Here is an 18,403-nt window from a genome sequence, read left to right as displayed (position 1 = left end):
ACTGCTATGGTCCAGTGGCCCTAAATGGGCAGGGCAGCCTGGGGGTGGGGGAGGAAGCCAGACTGGCTTCCCTGAATGGGAATTACTCCTTTCCTGTTCTACTCCACCCTATTTGCCACCCCTAGAATAGCAGTGCTTGGTTCAAAACCAGCTATCAATATTTGTTCAGTGAATGAATGAAGGTACAAGTAAGAGAGCAAATAAAGGAAAGAAAATGTCTGGATTCATTTAGGATTGTCTGATTACACAAATCTGGATTTTCTGGTCAAACTTAATTTTGGTGTATCTGAAACTGTCCATCATTCATATGCAAGTCCAAAGCCTTGTATAGAGAATAGAGAAAAATGACTTACGTGTTTGTGAATGAAATTTTATTTATGTGTTTACAGTCAATGTTAGTAATTTATTTTAGGTAAACTGCTCAACCTCGGTGAAAGATATTATTGACCCAGGTGTCGTTTCATCTCCTAACAGATATTGAACTCTCATACCTCATGGCACTTGTTACCTCCAAAGAATACAAGTTCAACTATAATGCACTTAATTAAAGCAAACAGACGTGCACATATTTTAAGTCCATAAAAAGACAACAAGCTCAATAAGTATGTTTATAGTTAGGCAGTGCCAATTCTAACATCCCCTTGCCCAAATTTCTCCACAGAAACAGGAGATAACCTTGTGCTAAAATCTATAGGAATGAACACCCTCAAAATTTCTAGTCAAAATTGTACTTAAATATATGAAATGTAGTTAAATATATTAACTAAATTCTAAGTTAAATTAATCAAATCCCCTAAAATATTTTAAATTTAGATAAAACTCACATACCATAAAAATAACCCTTTTAAACTACACAATTCAGTGACATTTAGTATATTCACAATGTTGTGCAATCATCACCACTATCAAGTTCCAGAATATTTTCACCATCCCAGAAAGAAGCCCTGTACCTGTGAGCAGTCACCCCCATTCACCCTCTCCCAGCCTTGGCCACCACTAATCGACTTTCTTTCTCTGTGGATTTGCCTATTCTGGACTCCCTAAAACTCTGTACAAAACAAGTACAGCAGGTTACCCTGCAACTATTGCACACAGTAAAAGCATTTTTGACATAAAAAAATGGAGATGTGACATCTCCCCTGAAACATCTTCAAAGAGTTGGTCAATAATAAGGATTCTAAATGCCTCGTTTCCTTATTCCAACATCACCTTTTCAAAAAGAGTCTGCATGTGTGAGTGTACGCGTGAGTGTGCTTTGTAGAGAGCGTGGTGAATTCAGTTAGAGATGTTTGTGCCCTATCTCTATTTGAGGACTCTCTTCACCATCTTCCAGCCAGGGGCCAGTGAGCTGAACAGTACACCATGCTTTTACCTGATTCTCTCTCCCAGCTCTCCAACTGGAAGATCACGAATAGGTTTGACCGGCACCTCGTGAGGTCAGATGAGAGCCACGCCAAGGTCAAATGCTCCTTCTCTCACACCTTTCAAGCAAACTGATGACATCCTTTGTGGGGCAGAACTATGTCTCATGTTAACAAATTGTGGTTAGCTACACTATTTCTGCCCCAAATGTGGGGAGGCTTTCTGTTAATCTCTGGATTCATTCAAGAGAAGGCTTTACAGAGCCAGAATTTGAACTAAACCTTCAAAGAAAAGTTGGAGGTCTGCAGGCAGATAAGCATTCAAATGAAAGCAAAATCATTTGAAATCATGTTTATTCTTATGCTTCTCTGAAATTTTACGGGGATAACTACCTAAAAATAACAGCAACAGAACAGGATCCACCCATGAACACAAAGATTTACTCAATATGTTATCTTAAATAATTGACTACAAGCCATTCTAGGGGTCTGAGAATAGGTTCTAAGATCCTTTGGAATTCAGAATGTCTGGAAATTGTATTTAGCCAAGGCTGGTTGCTTTGTAAAAGTCTTTTTTGATATAATGCATTTGAAGATACCACCTGGAAAAAGCAAATAGAAGTGGCTGTCTTAGCAGTAAGCTGTCAGCTGTCAACACATTGCTTCTGAATCTATCCTTGGTGCTCACAGGGTTGTCCTTTGCATGGATTAATGCTATTCTGGGCAGAGCCAGTGGACGCAATTCCAAGTTAAATGCTCCTACTGTCTGAACAGTAGGTGGCAGTTCTGAACAACGTGAAACTCGCCTACCAGGGGTTTTAAGAAGTTCCCTCTTCATCTGCATTACTCTCAAACCAGGCCCAGTTTTCAGCCCTACCTCCAGGGTCCCAAGCCTTTACCTGCAGTGTCAGCGCCCGCTCAGGCTGGCCAAGAGGAAACAGATGGAACAGGCTCGCCTCTTCATGCACGTTCCCCGTGAAGGTTCTTTGTTTCCACCCACAAGCTCTGCGCCCAAAAAGCATCTCCTGGAGGAGCCTTACCTCGTTGGAATGTGTTCTGTTTTGGTGCTTGGCACGGTCGGAGGCATTTGAGAAAGCCTTGTTGCAACCTTCGTGCTCACAGACGTATGGCTTCTCTCCAGTGTGAGATCTCAAGTGCGTTTTCAAGTTTTCTAGTCTCGAGTAGGCCTTTGTGCAACCTTCAAACTGAAGACAACAGGTAAATCTGGATTACTCCACACAATAACAGCTTATGCCTCCCACGCCCTCAAAGTTGATGAAAGGCTGGCGTTTTGAGGGTCAGTAGCTTTTCAAAGCAAGGAACAAAAGTCCACTAAACTCTGCGTTTGTTGGGATTCAGATGGGGCTCAGTGCAGTTGGAGAGAGAGCATTTTCAGTGCTAGTCAAAGTCCTGGAGTTTTTTTTTTTTTTTTAACAGACCACTCAATGTGGACAATGGGTTTCATTATCTGCTCATTGATCTCCTTGAATTCCCACTGATTTCAGATTCAGCACAAAGTTCATTAATATGGCTTTGTGTCCATACAAAGGCATGGAATTTGATCATGTTTGTAAAGGGCCTTTAAGATGTAAAGTACCGGGCTGAGCAGTGCCCAGTGTGCCTGGCGGGCACCTCAGGGAAGAAGGCTTAGCCCGCTGGAGTCCCAGCCCACTCACAGGTCTATTCTGGGCCATGGGGACAGACTAGCAGAACAAGGAAAAACTCTAGAGCCATATAGGTTATCTTTTCAAAAAGTCAACTTAAGCTGTTCAAGTCGAAGCTGGCACCTCCCTTTGCCCTCCAAGAACAATGGGCAATGGGCAATGGGCAGTTGTGCTGGGACAGGCATGGTGGCCATGTGCTCGTTCCCAGAGCCAGCCAGTGCGTCCCCCCCAAGACTTGCCAGTCTGCAGAGTTGCACTGTCCAACATGATAGCTGCTAGCCACGTGGGGATATTTATATTTAAAGTTAAATTAAATTTAAAAAATCAGTTCCTCGGTTGCTCTAGCCACATCTCAAAAGCGCTCAAGAGGCGTATGTGGCTTGTGGCCACTGTGTTGGACAGTGCGGGTCTAAAACACTTCCATCATCCCCCAGGGCTCAGCCATCAGGGCTCTTTCTCCATTCCTCGCTTCCTCTCCATTTCAGAAACCCGTCTCAAAACCCTGGCATTTATCACAGACAATGCTCCACCCCTCTCCTCGCACCACCCAGCTGCACCGGCCCCCCCCCCAGCTGGCGTCACGTGCACCACCCTGAGAGTATGACAAAGGGTCCATGGTATGAAACCTGACACCCACTCGTGCGAGGTGATGCCCTACGTCGAGAGCCTGCCCCACTCGTGTACTCACAGTGCATTTATGAGGCTTCTCTCCCGTGTGTCTCCTCATGTGCACTACCAACATATACTGGGCTTTGAAGGGTTTCTGCTCTCTTGAGCAATCCAGCCACCGGCACACAAACTCCTTCTTCTCTCCATGAATATGATCATTATTTATATGCTGGGGTTTGCAAAAAGGAAGAGAAATAAAATGGAATTGTATTACTCATTCCTGAAGGCGACAGAAGGGAGTGCCAAAAATGCCCCAACATAAGCCCTAAAGACTCCACGATAACTTTATATTACGGATTGTTTTGTTCCAGTTAGTATCTTTCTTAAGTAAGTTTGCTCTTACCAAATGCACATGTATACTTCCTAACCAGCCAGAGCGGCCTGTCTGGAGGCAGCCTGGTGTCCCAGAAAAAGTACTGCCTAGAGCATCTGAAGAACCGAACTGTGCAACAGGGTGAGCCACATGTGTCCTCTCTGCACCTCCGGAGGCCACATCTGCCAAGTGGGGTTCAAGGCTGACTGACCACAGGGGTGCTCTCCAGCTCTCATGCACTCTAGGCTGTGGGTTAGAGCCATGGCTCAGGCTGCAGAAAGGGCACACATGCACAAGCACATGCACACACACGCACACACATGCACACACGTACAATTTTGGAATAAGGAGCAAGAAAAAACAAAGTACTTTTTCAAACTACACTTTATTTCCAATTAGTGGAATTTCTTCTTGGATAAGAATCACAGAGAAACGAACCAGATACTGAAGGTGAGGACCAGGTGATCGTCAACCAAATGCTTTAGTCTCTCAGGATCTTCGCTGTCTTCATGTACAAAATAAAGGAATGGATTACCTAGTGTCTAAGATTCTCTCCAGCTCTACAATCCTATTAATTTAGTTTTTAAAATGAAGATGAATTTCCCTGAATTCCTCATCAATTCAAAGTTTTAGAGTAATTTTTTATAGAGTTCCTTGGATTCATACATCAAGTGCCTCCCCACTGGGAGACATGAGAAACCTACGGTAGCACCAGAGGAAGAGAAGATTCTTAATTTGGATGAAATTTAAGTCAATTTCAATAAGGCGATTATGTGATTTAAATGTCCAGTTATAGATTACTGAGGAAATTTGTGTCCTCAGTTGATCCTGTTGGTTTTATTCTCTGGTGACTCCACGTTTTACTTGCCTTAATTTAAGGCTTTTGCAAGCCTTTCTCAAATGTACGTAGAAATACACCACAAATAAATTTGTCCAATAGGAGAAAGCCCCCCTTGGGTTCCATGCACTGTGTAGCAGCGACAGAACCTTTCATTCCTTTCTCCTTAGGCTCTGGCTCCTAAGGGAGTGGTCCCTGGGGACCTGCAGGTAAAATTCCACCATCACAGTGGGGCTTTCCCAGTTACTCCACTAGGCGGCCTACTGCTGTAGGGACAAAGGAGGCTGTCCTGCTATGTCTGGAGTTTAAAACTGGAGGAGGGCAGAGAAATGCAATGACTAGTCACTCTCCTCTCCTTGAGCAGCTCCCAGAAAGCCTGAGGAACAGAAGAGTCGGTGACACAGCACAGTGCACTGGGAGACAACGAGGATCCTTCCAGAAGCTCTGCACATGACAAGGAACCACAGAGAATCTCTCAGGTTCACGATGGTACAGCAACCCCGTCACAAACAGATGTGGTTTCCTATAAAAAGTCAACTGTCCTAAGTATTAGTGTTTCTTGAAAGTTACGCTGGCGCACCTAAGTATATGAAGAGAACAGATGTGCTGGATGGGGGACAATGTGCAATCTTTAAATTTATGCTTCAAGTCCATTTCTGCAGTCCACTCACATCACTCAGGATTGTCCCAAATATGTGCCGAAGGCCAGCCTTTAAGCCCACATAATACAGAGAGGTTCTCTGCATTCTCCTTTCCAGGGAGAAAAATAAATGATCACACAAAACCACTCCATAAAAATTGCTCCTGGTTCAGTTTTTTCCCCAAGTTATTGGAAATAAAGCTGGAGACCTTGGATTAATATATGTGAAAGAAAAAGAAGGAAGGAGGGGAGGCGGGGAAGCAGGAAGGGAGGAGGGAGGCAGGCAAAGTTAAAATTGGAAAACTGAATTAGAATTTGGGCTGAGCCTACTCCTTGAGGCCAGGACCCACGTCTTTTAGTTTCATAGTTTCAACAGCAGTTGACAACTGTCCCTGGTACTTGGCAGGTCCTCATAAATATTTGTTGAATTGATTTGACTCACGCAACAAACTAAACTTTCACTAGGCAAAAGAAATTATACTTTATGCTTTGGCTTATCTTCCTTCAACCTCATTTCACTAGTACTCATACCATAAGATTTTAATATAAGGTGTCTTACTGCTTTAAAATAATATACTATGAACAATTCAAAGGACGTGAAAGATATCCAAATGTGAACCCTATCTTGCTGGGTGGAATAAAAGGAATACGCTGGGGTTGCAACATTTCATTCATCTCGCACGTATTTACACATATGTACTGAGTGCCACTCCGCAGCTGGCCCTGTGCTGGGGAATCAGACAGACATGATTCCTGCCCCAAGGAAATTACAGTCTACTGGAGGGAAAAGGATAATGACTTAAATTACTATACAATTATAGTTGTGATCAGTGTTATAAAGGGAAATAAGAGGGTTTTATATAAACAATTAACAGAGGGTCCCAAATCCGAGTGGAGCACCAGAGATCAGGGTCAGCTTCTCCAAAGAAGTGGCATTTAAAGGAGGACTGAAGGATGAGTGGAGACCTGCCAGGTGTGCAGGTAAGGATGGGAGTGGGGAGAAGGGGGGGACACCATTGCAGAAAGATGAGACAGAAGCATCTGCAGAAGGACAGAACTTGGTGTCTGTGAGGAATAGGGTGAGGAACATGCATGGCGGGAGAGAATGGGCCAGGCAGACACAGGAGGCTTCCAGCATTGCCATCACTTGGTGTAAGAAGGCAGGGGCTTCCATGGGTCTGGTGGATATCACTGAGGTAGCCAAGTTTGGGCCCACCTAGAATGCAGCGTGCTGGGTCAGGTCTCCAGCAGCGAGACAATGGGATATACCCCTGGAGAGAACTCACATACACCCCACTAGAAGCCAGCACTTGGATGCCTGCCCCCGAGGAGAAGGGCATCAAAGTTAATTGGCGTTACTAAGGGGAACTGGGATGACCAAGAGACTCTCGTCTGTTCCCCTCCGCAACACACTGCAGGAGCTAGACTCTAGGAGGAGAGGGGAGAGGTCTTCCCCTTCAGGTGGGGCCGCAGAGGAGGAGCAAACACTCCACCATCTCCCTTGAATGCTTGCCTGGCCAGTATAGGGAAGGAAGGCTCTGAAGTGAATGTGAGGTTAGAAGTTTAAACTAGATGGGTTTTAGTAACCCAAAGTGACTGGGTTTTAGTTGTAGAAGCTGCCTACAAGGGTGTTGAGGGATCCGCTACTAAGCTGGGAGGGGAGAACTGACAACGAGCTGACGAGGGCAGGGACTGGAAAAATCAAATCATTTCATAGTTATATCTCACCAAGTTTCATCGATCGTGGCCTCTGGGACAATGTCTGAAAATTCCAGCAGCAGGAACCCTGTGCCAGTCAACGAGCACAACACCCAGTACTGTCTCCACATGAGGAGGGCAGGGAAGAACATGCACTGGACAGTGGAAGCAACCTCACTTTCAGAAAGGTTAGCACCTTGGGAATTTTCCCTTTCTGCCTCAAAGAATGGACCTGAGTTCTATCTAACGTGCTTTTGTAATTTTTTGAAACTGCTCGAGTACAGACTTGGATGGAGACCACAAGTTATTTTTCTTGAAATGAGATTCTACCACCTCAGCAGGCAGGGACCAGGTCCATCTTGCTTGTCTTTATGGTCCAAATGCTAAGCATAAGACGTAATCAATTCCTATAAAGAAATATGCAGCCGTCCTTCTGCCTATTTAGGTAGTTCAAATGCATTTTAAGCTTAAAATATTTCCTGGAGCTAGATTTCAAGGGGAATTAAAATTCTAAGAGATCAGAGACTTGACACGTCCATGTGTCCTAAATATTTACTTTTCTTTCAAAAAGCTGCTTTGGCCTCTGCAGCCAGTGCTCCTGCAGGGCTCGTCTTAGGTCAGCCCTTATGCCACAGTGGAGAGAGCACTGGGGCCATCAGAAGATCAATTTCTTATGAGCTGTGCACCTTTGGACAGGTCAGTTCTCCTATCTGGCTCTTAATTTTCTCATCTGTAAAATCAGGGTGATGAACTAGATCAGGTGTTGGCAAACCTTTTAAGCGTAAAAAGCCAAATAGTAAATATTTGCTGGCCAAAGGGCTCTGTTGCAGCTACTCAACGCTGCTGCTGTTTCTGGAGAAGAGCCATAGACAAGATGTCAATGAACAGGTACAGCTGTTTATCTACGGACACCAAAAATTTCACATCATGAAATAGTCGTTAAAAATTTTTTTCCCACTGTTTGAAACTATAAAAACCATTCTTTGCTCATGAGCTGTGCAAAAACAAGCAGTGGGCCAGATCTGGCCTGCAGGCCATTTGCGTGCTCACCCTTGAACTAGATGATTTCAAAGTTTCCTTCTTGGGTTAGCAGAGCCCATGACTTGCTCTGTCGGGCTGGCTCTCAAGCCTGAGGATGTAAAACTAGAAGGAGGTACGTTTCAGTGCCAGAGAAAAGAAAAGGCAGGAGGAAGGAATAAAAATCAGGATCCTGGGCTAAAACAAGGAGAGGGAGGTAGGCCAGACAGACTTCTCCCTCTGCATCACGTTCCTGGAAGTGAGTGGAAAGAGCACACATTCTTTGCCCACCAAAACCCTAGGCAGCTAAGAACAGTAATATGCAGTGAATTCTTAACATTCAGTAGACAGACTGATCTCATGTGAAGCTGGCCTGAAATTCAATGGGTGTGCGTTTATTTGTGGTTTCACTGAAAATTTGACTTCCGAGCAGTGAAAATGTTAATCAAATATATAAATAATTTAATTGGAGGGAAAATAATGCATGATTAAATTCCAAACTAATCCAACACAAAGACATGCAATTTGCCAGAGGCCCAAGAGCCAGAGAGAGATAGATGGTGTAAATTACAGCATTGTGTGCCAACTCTCTCAGTGGGGCCACTCTGAACTCTCCCTGTCTGAATAAACAGGACAGAGACGCCAGGACCAGGCAATTCCCCAAGAAAGGCTGAGACCAACCACTGAGCTTCTCAATGAATCCATTTCTTCAGTTTTCCAATCGGGATTGTAAGCATTTGCCCCAGAAAACTGATGGCTGATGAAACAAATAAAACATCTCAGGAGCCCGTAGTAAACCAACAAAGCTGATGCTTCGCCATTGTGATCAGGTTTGTAGCAAGATGAGCCAAGACCCAGTACTCCATTCTCTTCCTCCCCGTGGCGCTCTGGGAGCACAGGGAAGGTGAGAGACATCACTCTGTTGGCCTGGCAATCGAGGAAGCTGGTGCTTCTTTTTTTAAGGTGTTCTCTTTGGTAAGCCCAGCACCCTTAGCCTCAACCCTGGAGGCTTCAGTGCTGCAGGAAGGAAGACCTGCAGGAAAACGGGGAAGGGGAAGCTTTTCTTTCACCAGCAGCAAAATGGAAGCCCACAGAGGATCTCACTGAGCTAATCAGGGTCCTTTCTTCTCACTTTGTTATTTCTCTGTGAGTTCAGAGCAGGCAGTTTTTCCTCAATCTATTCCTAACCCTTCAGATGAAACACATGGCTGCAGTCCATCGATCCCAAAGTGTCGCAGCTCTCCAAATGAAGCTGCTAGTCAAGCTGTTCGGGAACCTTGGAAGCACACTTCTGCTTTCTTTCCGTCTCCCTCTCCTTCAGCCAGATTTCCACCGATTCCCACTAAGAAAGCATAGTTCTGTAGATGGCCAAGCATCTTCCATTCTAAGTGACTTCCCGCAGAGGACGAGCTACAGCACAGCTCAAAGGTGTGTGTGGAAGGTTTGCACATCTGCATTCAAACTCCCCCAGGGTAACACGCTCATCAACAGACCAGTGCCCTGCTGTTTCAAGTTGGTTCCCTCTTAAATGAGCCAGCTCCTTGACATCAAGAAGGTAAATTCCTTCCTCCGTTGTAATGAAAGTATTACAGTTAAACACACCTAAAAACAGTGAAGGCAGGAAATGTAAAACTGCAGACTCAACCCTCACCACAATTTCCATATGGCTCCCCCGTGCATATACGTTACAGCCTTTCTGTCAGTATCCACTGTTTCTCAAATAACACAGGACTTTTTCACCAATTTAAAAGGCTTCTACAAAGTACGTTGCCAAGTTTTTCACTGCACAAGGTACATGTAAAAGCAAAAAGTATGGTGTTAAGTAGAACAGTACTCAAGTAAATCTCTCTCTCCACACACAAATACTCATGTACACACGCACACCCACACTCTCACTTTCACACACACAGTATTACTGCTTTAATAAAAAGAAAATAAAGACTTGGAAAGTAGTGTACTTCATATATATTAATACTCAAGACAATGGGACTGCATCATGGGCTTGCAGGTGGCTGGGTTCACTGAAGCCTAGAGATGCTTGTTGGACCCTCAGCTTTATTTCTGATTCATCCCTTTGCTACATTTCTCTGCATCTTGACCCCCAAACATGCCACTGTTTGATGCCATGATTATGTTTTAAAAAGAAAGGAAATAAAACCAAGACATTTCCTTCTCAGAATATCAAACTGGAAATGTTTGATACTTTCTAAGTCTTTTTACAATGTTATCAGGTTAGCTCATAAACAAGGCTGAGATAATACGTTTAACAGAATTCAATAATTTGAAACTTCTAAAGATTTGCTGAGGAAGCACATTAAGAAAGCCTTCTATGTCGGCATAGGATAGGATCTGAACAAGTAAACAATTTTAAGAAAGCTCAATTTTCAATTTGCTTCCTGACTTTATACTATAAATCTATTACTATCTTTTTATTATGTAGTCCAGGAGTAGTCCAGTCTCCTCTGAAAAGGAGAAAGAGGGAAAAATAATTTAGAATCAATTAAAATTTAATTTACTTTAAAACTGATTTGAGAGATTGAAATGCTTTGCCTGAAAGAAAACTCTCTACAAGAATCTCTCAAAACCTTTCATCTGAAATGAGGCATATACCTTCTTGTTTTGTGTATTATTTGATACATGGACTATTTTTGAAAAGTTTTACCAACTGTCATGACACAGATTCTATTAGGGACAGGCTGTGATTGGATTCCTAAAGGCTTCACTAGGCAGAAGCAGAAAAAAGCAGGATTCACAGACTATCAGGGCTGAAATAGGCCCTTTATCTCAATATGCACTTTAATTTTAGATAAATATAAAATAATTTAAATGGTTTTGTGGCACCCATCAATCTTCCTAACAGAGTATTTAAAAAGCTGTAACAGCTTGCTGTGGGAGGGATCTTCATGCAGACCTCACAAAACGACTGTTTCAATTCACACTAGTTCATAAAAATATCCAAATTTTCAGTTTTCTGATAGAACTATAAAATTATACAGAAAAACATCAAAAGGACTTAAGGCTCTGGGTACAAAACAGCATTCTCTTTATAAAAATAAAATGTTTTCCTACTTCTGATTTGTGAATATTAACAATTAGGGTGAGAAAAAAAAACAAAAATATGCTTCTTGGTTAAGAAGGAATAAATAAATGGAGTCCCTCTGACAGTTATTTAAACCTTGTTTCTAGGTACAACTCTGCAACAAAATTATTTTCTTTTATGTGTAAGAAAGGCAAAGTTCTTTGAGCAGGTAAATGTTTTGTCTGGACAAAGGGCTTCACAACGTTGGATTCAGAAAACAGAAATGAACTAACTTAAAATACCTCCCTCACCCCCACTCCCATCAAGGTAAGCTGGACATACATTCCATTGCAAAGGGAACTCCATCACCAGTCACATTGAAAAACAAAAGTGTATAAAAAGGAATGACACGCTGATACATGCTACAACATGCATGAACCTTGATAAACATAATGCTTAGTGAAAGAAGCCAGTCACAAAAGGACACACATTGTATGATTCAATTTATATGAACACCCAGAAGAGGCAAATCCATACAGAAAGAAAGTAGATTAGTGGTTGCCTGTGGCTGAGAAGAGAGTGGGAGATGGGGTGTCTTTCTGGGGTAATGAAAATGTTGTAAAACTGATTGGGATGACAATTGTACAATGCTGAATCAAAACACACTGAATCGTATACTTTAAATGGGTGAATTGCATGGTATATGAAATATATCTCGATAAAGATATTATCCTTCCCCCAATCCAAAAAAAGGAAAACCACAGAAGTGTAGCTGCTAATGGACTCTGGTAATAGAGGACATTGTAAGGGGATATGGAACAAGTGGTCAAGGAACAGCCAGGGCGGATGTGACTTTCCCCAGGACCACATCTATCCTGCACTTAGACAAGGAGTCGGGCCTAGCAAATGACTTCCTGTGGAAGCACAAGCCTGCATTTTAACCACAACTTCTATTATAACACACACACACACACACACACACACACACACAATATCCACAGACTGAGTTAAAATGGAACATACTTTTACGACACAATATTTCCTAGTGGATTTCACACTGGACTCAGAGTTAACAACCTGGGAACTTCACATAAATGACAATTTCTCTATATAGCCCTTCCTCATCTTTCTAGTTGTAGAGATGAGTGGAAAGATGGAGAAAACTGAACTTCCTTGTGCAGAGTCAGAAACAAAACAAAAACTAAAACATCATACACTACTATTAGTTCAAGTAAGTTAACGCAAAATAGCACATGATGAAAAACTATTTTCTGATGCATGATATATTCTAAAATTTGCTAAAAACTCAAGGAAAATTTAAGCACAGTTAATTCAGAATCTCTATATTTTTAGTCTTGTTACCTTGAATTACACAATAACTAGGTATAAATGTATAATTTGTGATATAATTTATCTAGCTGATACTTCCTTCTCCCGAAGAAGTGCATGTGTTACTGGTTCAAACTTATGTACAGAGAATAACAGCACACTGGCTTAATATTAAGATGACCTAAAACTTAAGGAAATTTTACATTTTGAGAAGAATTTTTAAAAACCAAAATGTAAATATTAATAATATTGATTAACACTATTTATATTACTTAGAAAAACATCTTCATTCCTGAAAGTGGGTGAAGGGTCTCTCCTTCATTGCAGGAACTGTGAAAGTGCTCTTTCTCTTACAGTTTTGTTCTCTAAATTCTATCTTGTTTTACTGAAACATAAATGTAACTCTTCTCTTGGTTCTCTTGCAGTTTAATAAGGTGACTTTTGTTGAAGAACTTCTCAGAGTTTCTTTTCTGGAAGGGCCAGTATTTAAATGCCATTGAGATTTAAATAGAGATGTAAAGTGGTTTCATCACACCCTCTAAGCATTCTAAGTAACCCTGGTTTACATCGTTTCTACGAGTTACTAGGCACATTTAACTTTTTATCTTATTCTTTTAAATACCAACTTTTGTTTCAGCCAAAATGACAATAAAAACAGAAACTCTTCTTAAGCAAATCAATTAGGGACCTAGTTACCAAAAAGAAAGATACAAAGACTTCAGAAAGTAAGGATTTGGTAGTATCCATTCTAGACATAAGAAAAAGAATCCTAAATCCAGACAGACAAGATAATTTTAATTGTGTAATCATGGAATGAAATAATTTGGAAAACCAGTCTCCAAAAAGGCATCTTCTATTTCATCTCTTTGCAATGAACAAACACACCACACACTGTAAGGGCCAAGGTTTCTGACCATGGCTCTAGCTCTGAAGAGAAGCAGTGAAACTTCACCTTGCTGTTCCTCAACTGGCTGCTAGACTGAGAAAAAGGGCCAAGCCAGAGGGTCCAGAAAAGGTGGCGATAAATCGCAACCTCTCCCCAGGACCAAATGAATCAGTCACTCATACACGTGGATCATTTCTATGAATCCAGCATATCTGGAAAGAATCACTATCCATAGCATTTGGCATATACTGCCAAATTAAAGATTTCAGAAGCCAAACTGTGTCCCAGAGCATGAAAAACCTCCCACCCTGTGGGCTTGGATTTCTGCCATGAAGAGAAAGAAGAATTAATGGGTAGTTTCTCTGTATAATAATAACTAGTATCTGCGTAGCAGTTACCCTCTTCAACTATTGTCAAAATAATTCTTTGTTTTGTTATAAAACTTTGAAAGATAAGTTGGTTAAGTACAATAATATAATTATAACAGCACACCTTATACTTGTAATTTTAAGGTGCCTAATGCTCTCTCCCTCTCTCTCTCTCTCTCTCTCTCACACACACACACACACACACACACACACACACACACACACACGATGAGCTCTAAGAAGAACACAGAAAACTCATTTTTTAAAGTCTCCCTGAATGCAAAGGTAGATACAAACTTTTCCCATTTGAGATGTAAGATATGAAGAGTTTCATTATCTGGAAGGATACAAAATGTTAGCCTTTAATTACTTCTTAATTTTTACGATCTCAGCAATCCACACGGAGCCTGAGCATAGAGGCACTGAAAGAGCCTGAACACACAGTGTGAGTATGAGAAAATACAAATTTCAAGAATAAAATAAGCAAAGGTGAATTAAAGATGAGATCCAACTTTGAATGTGTGCACCCTGTCCTCACTGCCCTTATAAAGGCGACCATGCTCCCTTCACGTTACTGAAGTCTGATTCTGAACATCACAGCCATCGGCCCTTGAACTTGCAGACTGTTTTATAAGTTTTGATATCATAATTTTGAGGACTGAAATATTTGTTAAAATAGTAACAGATACAATAGAATGTATTTGGATTTCAAATGATAATTTATTTTTAATATTTGTAGAAAAGTGCAGAATTTTTTTAATGGAATCCTTTGAAGATATGGGATAGAAAAGTCATTCTGGTGCCAGCTCAGTCCAAACCACATCCCCAACACGACTCTCCCTGAAGGTCTTCTGCCCATCACGTTGTGAAGGGAGGGTTCTGCATGAAAAGCACTGGGAGAGTCTTCCTTTAGCAGTTAGGTGAGTTTATGTGTGCAGAGAAGGGCGGGGAACAGCTGATGATAGAAACACAGGCAAATCTCAAGAACCACTGGAAGAAAGGAAGGAGGCAGGCAAGCAGGCAAAATTATCCACTTGGAAATCTGCCCACAGTCCCGCTGAGCTGACTCATTCATTCACTATTAACTCAATGCTTATTTATGATATGACAGTTACTGTGCTAAACACTGAAGAGCCCAGACTGAATGAGACATGTCCACTGGATCTTATCCAAGACTGGCTGTAGGAATGCAGAAAGGAATACTGTTTAAAAATTAACTTTCACATCCTGGACATCTTTGCAATGAAAAAGTAAGCTATCCAGAAGAATGCACACCTCTCTTTCTTCCCTCACGTCCCCACATCATCGAAAAGTAGCAGGCTCACTGCCCAGGGCTTTTCCAGGTTTGTCTTAGCAAAACAAGATGGAAAGGAAGCCTCTGGACATCTCCGCTCAGCAAGCTTTTCAACATGTAGAACTATCAATTCTGTCATTTTTCAATCAACTCAACTTATTCACATGCTACCCTGGTGTGCAACAACCCCACGGCAGTCTTAACATCATAATCCCTTATTGGTGGTATATGTAAGTATATAAAAATAAAACTTCCTACACGATATGAATGTATACTAACTGTTTCATATCTAGATTGTCATTTTCTTTTTCACGTTAGTAGAAGGCATAGAGTTTAGAGAAAACATTAGCACAGACATTAGGATACAGGGATCTATTCATTTGTATGTTGTGGGCAAAACACATATGAGTGAGACATAGGTACTGTGCCTGAGAAGATGATATTCTAAATGGGGTGAATGGGAAACAAGTAGTCAAAGTAAAATGGGATAGATAACAATAAGAGTGAAGTCAGGGAAGGTCTCATAAGTAGGTAAATGAGCTGAATCCAGATGGAAGAGAGGGAGCCTCCCAAAGAGAGAAGTGTATCCCAGAGGAGGTACCAGAGCTACAGAGGTCCAGGGTCACGAAGGAACAAGATGTGTAGGCAGATGACACCAAGTATAGGGGGACAGAGTGGGTGTGTGCTATAGGGGAGTGAGGGAGTGAGGGGGGAGGAAGCTATGCAGTGGGATGAGTGCTCCAGAGGTAGGTTGGGGCAAAACCTTGAGGGATACCCAGACCCCAGGCAACCAAGAGTAGGTTTAAACAAGGCAGTGATCAGATCTGTGTTTACAAAAGGTAACTCTAGTTGCATCACGACGAACTGGGCAGTGAGCCCATTTAGGGAGCTGCTATAATCATCCAAGAGAGAGCTGTGGCCTTGAACTAAGGCAGTAGCCATGAGGATGGAGAGAACGGGCTAGATTTGAGAGACGTTTTGGAATAATTTGTGGACAGTGAATTAGAGAGAGGAGTAATAGGTGATACCAACATTTTTAGCTTGAAAGATTCTGACAACAATGGCACTGGAGGTCAAACAAATTTGGAAGAGAGTATGTTTCTGTTTGGGACCTGATATGTTGGAAGTGCCTCCAGGACATCTCCATAGGGAGATCCAATAGAGAAGACAAGTCTGAACATAAAGATTTAAGAATCTAAGAGAGGCTGTAGCTGAAGGAGGAGGGCAGCCCTGTTCCCTACCCCAATATTATCTTTGGTGATCTCAATACACAGAATTTTAAGAATTTCACAAAGCCTAAGTTGAAAACCCCTGACCTCCTGTGGAGACTGTACAGAGGATGAAGAACAACAGCAATTGGAAATGACGGCAGATCAGTGTTTAACAGATAGGGAAACAAAAAGGAAGTAGAGGAGAGAACAAAGGAGATAGAACAAAATGGTGGGGGACTGGGGCACATCAACTGTGTCGGGTGTATTTGGAGGACCCCTGGGCTGAAAGTCCACAGAAGAGGTTAAAGCAGTAAAAGTCAAGTTCTCTCCAGTGACAGCTTCCCAGTTCCAGTAAGTTTTGGGCGATCAGATAGGAAAGAGAGAAAATGTCTAGCAATGTGGTGGAGAGTGTGAGCTTAAGAAGGGAAACTGGCCCATTTGTAATTCCCATGCTGAAAGGGACCAAGGAAGGGTTGACAGAAATCAATAGTACTCAATTTTTAAGCTGTTTGCTGTTTTGAACCCTCTTTGTTTCCCCCCAAGCTGTCTGTAAAATTCAGTTCTGCATAACAGCCTTTCACCAAGGAGATCTGCAGAGCTGGAGAAGTAAAGGCTGCTAGCTGCATCTCTCAGTGCCGGGCAACAGAGTGGAGGAAAGAAGGCAGTCACCAGGGACTGAGCACCCAGCAAGACAGAGTATGGAATGGGAGGGGACTTGAGGATCATGGAGACCTAGGATGCACCTGACTTCCCACAGAACATGGAAGGAAGAGCAGAGCCAGGGTCTTAAAGGAAAATGCCACTCCAGAGGCTGGACAAGTTGGATACGCAGCTGGAGACACCTGGGTTACATCCAAGATGGGGCCACTAAGCCAAGATTATTCAATTTCCTTCAAGTCCTTCTTCATATGTCACCTCCTTAACAAGACTGATCACCCCACTTGATCCTTGTCCTGATCACTTCACCTACAGCACAACCTCCTCATCCCCAGACTCTCCATCCCCTTACCGTGCTGCTCTATTTTCCCCCATGGCTCTTATCATGTCTAACACAGTATAATTTACGTACAGAGCCTGTTTATGATTTATTGTCTGGCCCCGTCCCCAGGAACGTGAATTCCACACAGGCAAGGGTTTTTATCGATTTTGTTCAGTGATATACCCCAACTGCCTGGAACAATGCCCAGCATAGTAGATGCTCAATACATATTTGTTAGAGGATTGTGTCACTAGAAATACTATGTTTGGAGCTGATGTGGTTCTAGGCCTCAATATTCTCCCAATCCACCACCTGCTTTAGGTTTGTGCTTTGAGAACCAGAAGCCATAGGAAACAGAAGCAATTTCCTGTGATTCCTCTACTCCCAACCATCGGATAAACCCCAGCATCACACATGCCTTTAGGGTCCACCGAGCAGAGCCCCCTTTTCTATTTCAATTGTAGACTGAGGTTTCGAACTAGTAATGACATAATTCAGAGTTATCTTAGTTGGTTCCCATTCATTATTAATGAAAAGGAATTCTGAAATTTATTTCTGCCCACCATGACAATGTTGACATAACTTTGGGGTAAGGGCTCTGGCACTTAAGTGGTAATCCTCATTTTCAATGTCATGTCCCGCTGGCTGTAGAAAGCAAATTGTCTTACGTTTTACTATAGGTTTCTCTTGAAATAATTCTATAAAGCTTCAGATGAAGGAGAGAAAAAAAGGCCAAGTTACCCTGTGATTAAGCTACATTCTATCTCACTGGAATTTTTTCCCCCGGCTATTATTTTTGTCGATAGTTTATACAGAGATTTCTTCCTACTGCAAGGCTGTTAAGTAACAGAAGACTGAAGGGCGTATTTCCTCTTTAATCTGCTTGTGGAAATCTCATTAATGTAATGGAAATTTTGCCCCCTACCATGACTAAAGTGTTTGAAGAGACAGAAACAACGAAGTAACGTTGCTCATATAGAGTTTCAATTGGAGAAATCAATAAGGAAGGCACTTTACACAGAGACGCAGGTTTAAATGTGGCAACTTTTTAATAAATAAAAAGAAAAAAATAAGGGTGTGTGTGAGCGCAAAACGATCTGTGGGCCTTCCAAAAGAG

The 18,403-nt window shown here is 42.1% G+C and overlaps 1 protein-coding gene across 2 annotated transcripts in view; it reads right to left on the bottom strand.

Annotated features, from left to right (window-relative positions):
- GLI3 (GLI family zinc finger 3) overlaps nucleotides 1–18,403 on the bottom strand; it is a 276,948-nt gene that overhangs the window by 14,198 nt on the left and 244,347 nt on the right. For both annotated transcript variants that reach the window (XM_058570605.1, XM_058570608.1), the window contains exons 11-12: nucleotides 3,714–3,863; nucleotides 2,402–2,566 (exon numbers count right to left, since the gene is read on the bottom strand). In XM_058570605.1, the coding sequence (XP_058426588.1) occupies nucleotides 2,402–2,566; nucleotides 3,714–3,863 (315 nt within the window). The remainder of the gene's footprint in view (nucleotides 1–2,401; nucleotides 2,567–3,713; nucleotides 3,864–18,403) is intronic.

The sequence above is a fragment of the Diceros bicornis genome, chromosome 3, assembly GCF_020826845.1.
Source record: "Diceros bicornis minor isolate mBicDic1 chromosome 3, mDicBic1.mat.cur, whole genome shotgun sequence".
NCBI lineage: Eukaryota > Metazoa > Chordata > Mammalia > Perissodactyla > Rhinocerotidae > Diceros > Diceros bicornis.
Note: the sequence above shows the minus strand (reverse complement) of the source record. Positions and strands in the feature narration are given on the sequence as shown.